Source organism: Capra hircus, chromosome 5 (assembly GCF_001704415.2).
Source record: "Capra hircus breed San Clemente chromosome 5, ASM170441v1, whole genome shotgun sequence".
NCBI lineage: Eukaryota > Metazoa > Chordata > Mammalia > Artiodactyla > Bovidae > Capra > Capra hircus.
The window spans coordinates 87,456,771-87,463,917 of record NC_030812.1 but is presented as its reverse complement, the minus strand read 5'-3'; the positions used below and the strand labels follow the sequence as shown (position 1 = coordinate 87,463,917).

Here is a 7,147-nt window from a genome sequence, read left to right as displayed (position 1 = left end):
TGGTCACAACTTTTCTTCCAAGGAGCAAGTGTCTTTTAATTTCATGGCTGCCATCACCATCTGCAGTGATTTTGGAGCCACAAAAAATGAAGTCTGCCACTGTTTCCCTATCTATTTGCCATGAAGTGATGGGACCAGATGCCCGATCTTAGTTTTCTGAATGTTGAGTTTTAAGCCAACTTTTTCACTCTCCTCTTTCAAAGAGGCTCCTTAGTTCTTTGCTTTCTGCCATAAGGGTGGTATCATCTGCATATCTGAAGTTATTGATATTTCTCCCGGCAATCCTGATTCCAGCTTGTGCTTCTTCCAGCCCAGCTTTTCTCATGATGTACTCTGCATAAAAGTTAAATAAGCAGGGTGACAATGTACAACCTTGACATACTCCTTTTCCTATTTGGAACCAGTCTGTTGTTCCATGTTGGTTCTAACTGTTGCTTCCTGACCTGCATACAAATTTCTTAAGAGGCAGGTCAGGTGGTCTGGTATTCCCATTTCCTTCAGAATTTTCCACAGTTTGTTGTCCACACAATCAAAGGCTTTGGCATAGTCAATAAAGAAGGACTAGATATTTTTCTGGAACTCTCTTGCTTTTTCAATAATCCAACGAATGTTGGCAATTTGATCTCTGGTTCCTCTGCCTTTTCTAAAAACAGCTTGAACATCTGGAAGTTCACGGTTCACATACTGTTGAAACCTGGCTTGGAGAATTTTGAGCATTACTTTACTAGCGTGTGAGATGAGTGCAATTGTGTGTTAGTTTGAGCATTCTTTGCCATTGCCTTTCTTTGGGATTGGAATGAAAACTGACCTTTTCCAGTCCTGTGGCCATTGCTGAGTTTTCCAAATTTGCTGACATATTGAGTGCAGCACTTTTGCAGCATCATCTTTTAGGATTTGTAGTAGCTCAACTGGAATTCCATCACTTCCACTAGCTTTGTTTGTACTGATGCTTCCTAAGGCCCACTTGACTTCGCATTCCAAAATGTCTGGCTCTAGGTGAGTGATCACACCATCATGATTATCTGGGTCATGAAGATCTTTTTTGTATAGTTCTTCTATGTATTCTTGCCACCTCTTCTCAATGTCTTCTGCTTCTCTTAGGTCCATACTATTTCTGTCCTTTATTTTATAAAGAAAAGAATTTTATAATCTATTTTTAAAGAATCATTTCTGAAAAGAATAGGAAGAGTTAAAGAAAAATTCCAAAATAGAATAAAAATATTTAGGCTTCTTTCACTTAAAGTCTTTGACTTTGTTCACCTCTTTCACTTTGTTCACTTAAATTTGAGCAAAATCCTTAAATATTCACATATGACAAAAAGAATTTCAGTCTCCTAATAATCATCATATCAAAGCAGGATTTCAATAGAACTAAATAGATTTTCATAATAGGAAATTTTTAAAAATTGGAAGGGATGTGGGAAATATTTTGCATGAGTTAAAAGAGAAATTGTTTTAACAATTTAACATGAAAATAAAGCTGGTTCTAATATCCTGTTTTGTTTATAAATGTCTCTCTGAGGAAAATCTCAAATGCCATTGTTGCCTCAGAAATACTATCATGAATATTTTTTCTCCATGAGTTAAAAAAAAAATGTTGAGGTTCTTAAAAATAAGGAAAAGTTATCTGCAGTACCTCTATTGATTTTAAAAATGATTAAGTTGTATTGTGTTCTCCAATTCTGGAAAGCATGATATAAAAGAGTATTATAGCTTTGTTTTCAATTCATCGTCATTCAAAACTTTGGCATTTTGATCCACTTCTTTGCCCTCATTTTCCTTCCCTTTACACTTTGCCACAAGCATAGTTTCTGAAGAGGCATTTTCCTCAGGTAGTCGATACTTCCTCAAAATAAAGAGAATCAAAAAGGCTGGAATATAGCTTGATCCTCTTATTGCTGCCGGTAATCCAAGATAGATGTATCTATTAAAAAAAAAAGTTAAAATGTATTAAAACGTATGAAGATACAACTAGCTTTGCATATTTTTAATTATTAATATTTTACCCCATAAGGACAACAGCAGCTAATTGTTTTGCATGTCAGCCTTAGGAATGAATCCCATGAATATTAGGAATGAACCTCATGAGCTTTCATTCATTAGCTGATGAATTCTAAATTTTGTTAAAATGATTTGGGGAATATTTTATCCAGGAAAATCAAAATTTATTTTCCTCTTTTTAATTTTCTGTTACTGTTTTTATTTTATCTTTTTACATTAAATATACTTTCTAAATTAAATTTAATACTGACAGTGATAGCAGTTTTTTTCAGTGTTTAGCAAGAATGCTTCCAAAGAATCACCACTAATTGTAATATTTACTCCTGTGTTTCCTTATATGATCTTCATTAGGTTAAGGAAATTGCTTTCTCTTCTGAGTTTGCTCAAAGTTTTAGTTTTGAATTTGTAAAATATCACCAAATCATTTTTCTGTATGTAGTTAGCAGAATAGCCAAGACTATTACTATTATTCTGAACAAACTCTATTTGTTAGTTTTTACACATTAATAGATTCAATTTGTTAACTTTTTGCATGTAGAACTAAAATCAGCTTGTACTTTTTGCCTTGTATTGAACTTGTCTAATGTCAATATCAAGACTGCATTAGCTTTATAAAATGAACAGGGAAACTTTCCTCCTTTTTCCACGTCCAAGAATAACTTGTATTATGCAAGGATCATCAGTTCATTGAAGATTTGTAAAACTTGCCTTCAAAGCTTCTGGACTTGATGCCTTTGGAAGATGAGAATTTATGGCTCATTCACATTTTTTAATGACTATGAAAATATTCATGTTTTATATATATTTATAGTAAAAAAACGAAGATCATGGCATCCAGTCCCATCACTTCATGGGAAATAGATGGGGAAACAGTAGAAATAGTGTCAGACTTTATTTTGGGGGGCTCCAAAATCACTGCAGATGATGACTGCAGCCATGAAATTAAAAGACACTTACTCCTTGGAAGAAAAGTTGTGACCAACTTAGATAGTATATTTTAAAGCAGAGACACTACTTTGCCGACTAAGGTCCGTCTAGTCAAGGCTATGGTTTTTCCTGTGGTCATGTATGGATGTGAGAGCTGGACTGTGAAGAAGGCTGAGCACCGAAGATTTGATGCTTTTGAACTGTGGTGTTGGAGAAGACTCTTGAGGGTCCCTTGGACTGCAAGGAGATCCAACCAGTCCATTCTGAAGGAGATCAGCCCTGGGATTTCTTTGGAAGGAATGATGCTAAAGCTGAAGCTCCAGTACTTTGGCCACCTCATGCGAAGAGTTGACTGATTGGAAAATACTTTGATGCTTGGAGGGATCGGGGGCAGGAGGAGAAGGGGATGACCAAGGATGAGATGGCTGGATGGCATCACGGACTCGATGGACGTGAATCTGAGTGAACTCTGGGAGTTGGTGATGGACAGGGAGGCCTGGCATGCTGCGATTCATGGGGTTGCAAAGAGTCGGACACAACTGAGCAACTGAACTGAACTGAACTGAACTGAACTGAACTTAGTAATACATATTTATCTTAAAAACTTCTACTTGATATGCTTCCAAATTACAATGTTTAAAATTCCTAAGTATCTGTATTTATATTTTTTCCATTTTTAATAGTGCTTATTTGTGCCTCTTCTCTTTTTTTGCCTTTCCAGATTGTTGTTATTATATTTTAATATTTTCAAAAGCACAGCTTTTTTGTTATCTCTATGGCTTATAGTCTATTTATGAATTTCTGCTTCTTGTATTCATTTTCCTAGTTCTAAAATTTTCTCTTATTAGGAAACATATCCAGAATTAAAGAAAAAAAGAGTTAAACATATTTATTTATACTCATCACCCAGGTTTTTTAAATGATTAAATTTTGCCATTTTTGTTTCAGACCAATTTAAAAGATATTAATACATTTAATTCCTCTGTGTATTCCTATGATCCTATTATATTCTAACCCACTCCAGATATAACACTATGTTGAATTTTATGGATTTTGCTCCTACTTCGTTTCTATAGCTTTACAAATTACACATGAATCCACTCATACTTTATACAATTATTGCATATATTTTTACATTTTAAATAATTGGCATAATATTATGTTTTTATTCTGAAATTTTTTTCTATCAGTCCACCATTTTAAACTCGGCTTATACATGTAGTTCTACATTGTTTATTTTTAACTATTGAACTACATTGCAACATATGAACATAAAAGCAATTGTTTTGCCCCTTTTCTGTTTACCCATTTCTGTCCCCTCTAACTTTAAAAACCTAATTATAGTAAAGAAATCACTAAACAATTGAAACTAATTCCTGATTTATGCTTTCTTGAATGTACACCATGTGTTGCCTAACCTGTTGATTCTTTTCCTAGATAAAAAGAAGAAAGAATGAAGAACTAAATAGTTGAAAAATGATAAGCTCTCTGCCCTCCAACAGCCCTTTTAGCAATCCTGCAGGAAGATCATTCAGGCAAGATAACACCTGAAGAGAGAGTCAGCCAGTCTGCACTCAAAGGAGAAGAAAACAGAACCAACTCTTCTGCCTCGATGATTCACTGAGATCCTTCCCCTCAATATTTTTCCTTTAAAAACAGTCAGGACTGAGCAGAATCCTTGGAGTTGGTCTCTGGACATGAGTTCACCTTCTCCCAAGATTGGCAGCTTTTCTGACTCAAGCGCATTTCCTCTCTACCAACACTGCCTCTAGCAACCAAACCTGCTGCTGCTGCTGCTGCTGCTAAGTCGCTTCGGTCGTGTCCGACTCTGTCCGACCCCATAGACGGCAGCCCACCAGGCTCCCCAGTCCCTGGGATTCTCCAGGCAAGAAAACTGGAGTGGGTTGCCATTTCCTTCTCCAATGCATGAAAGTGAAAAGTGAAAGTGAAGTCGCTCGGTTGTGTCCGACTATTCGCAACTCCATGGATTGCAGCCTACCAGGCTCCTCCGCCCATGGGATTTTCCAGGCAAGAGTACTGGAGTGGGGTGCCATTGCCTTCTCCGAACCAAACCTGAGTTCAGTAATAGACACACCACAGCTTACTATCCATTTTCCTATTGGACACTTTCGTTCAGATTTTTTCTAATATTAACAAAACTGCAATAAACCTTGGTTGACATGTCTCCTTGCGCATGTGAGCAACAGTTTCTCTAAAATATGTGTAAGGATTTTAGAGGATGCAATTGGGCTTCCCTGATAGCTCAGAGGATAAAGCATCTGCCTGCAATGCGGGAGACCTGGGTTTGATCCCTGGGTCGGGAAGATCCCCTGGAGAAGGAAATGGCAACCCACTCCAGTATTCTTGCCTGGAGAATCCCATGGACGGAGGAGCCTGGTGGTCTACAGTCCATGGGGTCACAAAGAGTTGGACACGACTGAGCGACTTCACTTTCACTCTCAACTTAGTAGAAAGAAAGAAAAGAAAAAGTGAAGTCTCTCAGTCATGTCCGACTCTTTGTGAGCCCATGGACAGTAGCCTGCACCAGGCTCCTCCATCCATGGGATTTTCTAGACGAGAGTACTGGAGTTGGTTTCCGTTTCCTTCTTTAGGGAATCTTCCCAACCCAGGGATTGAACCCAGGTCTCCCTCATTGTAGACAGACTCTTTACTGTCTGAGCCACAAGGGAAGTGGATACATTTTGATATCTGCAACTTAGTAAATATTTCCCAAAAGTTATTTTCAGTAGTTTTTATTCACCACCAGCACTGTATGAGAGTTCCTGATGCTCATGATTTATGTTCTATGATTCTTCATTGTCTATAGTGTCTTTAATTACAAACAAGTTTTTAGTTTTATATGCAGTCAGTCACATTTGCCCATTTCTTGTTCTCTAGTTTGTGTTTTTGTTTCAACCCAAACCCAAGGCAACAAGGATCATAAAGATATTAGAATCTATGGTTGTTGATAATCTATCACTATTGGTCTAATCATATTTCTTTATAAGCCATATGTTTATTTCTCTGGGTTGTGCTTATGTTTTTTTCTTAATTTGAACATTTGTAATTTCACTTTGATATGTCTATTTAATTCATCCTACTAGGCATTTAAAGAGCACTTTTGATCTGAAAATGTATGTCTTTATTAAATTCTAGGAAATTCTAAGCCATTAATTCATTAGTTTATTTCTACTGTTTCTTCTGCTCTCTGTTCTGAAATTTTCTGAGATATATCTTTTAATTTCTAATTGATCTTTAAAATTACTAACGTGGTTCTTCTGTGTTTATGAGATCAAATCATTAATTTTCATTCCAGATAATTTCTACAATACCCACTTTCAGTTCACCAATTCTCATTTTAACTTATGTGGACTTGAAATTTATTATCTATTTAGAATTCCTTTTATTTCAATGCTATCCATTTAATCTCTAATATTTCCAAGAGTTCTTATTCATATTCTTATTTCTGCTAGCATTTTTTGTTATTTCTTATTCATTTTAATGGATATTATGCTATCATTTTATTATTTTTAATCCTATTGAGCTGGTTAAACATCTTATTTTAAAGTTTGTCAGACTCTTACATTAGAGTAAATTTAATATGGAATGAAGTCATGTTTCAACTGGTAATTTATGTGCTTGTCATTTTTACTATTGGATTTATTCATGTATTTTAATGTTTTAGTTTACAAGCTCTTTTTGAGTATTTTGTTGTTTGTTTACTTTGGTTTTCTTTGCTTGCTTTGTTTCTCTGTATTTACTCTTCCAAATCTGCTCTTTTCCCTTTGTTTTTCCCACTCCCTGGGTTCTTAGGCCTTTCCTAGTGTTTTTCATAGTGATTCTATAAATAATCACAGAGGGAGCAGATCTAGTCCTTAAGTGTATCTGTATCTATTCCCTCCCTAGTATCACAGCAATAATATGCAAAATATTTTTAATCTATTTTACAATGAGATTTCTATTATTTTCCTATGGTTGCTGATAGTTGGGTTTAAAAAAATCACTCTATATCTATTAGATAATGCTTGCATAGTCAGATGGTTCAAATCTTCTATATCCTCATGAGTTTTTCACCTGTATTTTATATTCAGTTCTTGCAAAAATGTGTTGCAAATTTCTACTCTGTAGACATCTGCTTGTAATTTTGTGAATTTTTGTTTTATATATTTGAAGTTATACTGATAGATTTATATGGATCCATGATTGTTATATATTTTTG

General features: G+C 35.4%; 1 protein-coding gene across 1 annotated transcript in view; it reads right to left on the bottom strand.

Annotated features, from left to right (window-relative positions):
- The window catches only part of SLCO1A2 (solute carrier organic anion transporter family member 1A2), a 52,190-nt gene continuing 46,276 nt past the window's right edge, over positions 1,234-7,147 (bottom strand). The window contains exon 14 of the mRNA XM_005680794.2: positions 1,234-1,924. Within this exon, the coding sequence (XP_005680851.2) occupies positions 1,708-1,924 (217 nt within the window). The 3' untranslated portion in view covers positions 1,234-1,707. The remainder of the gene's footprint in view (positions 1,925-7,147) is intronic.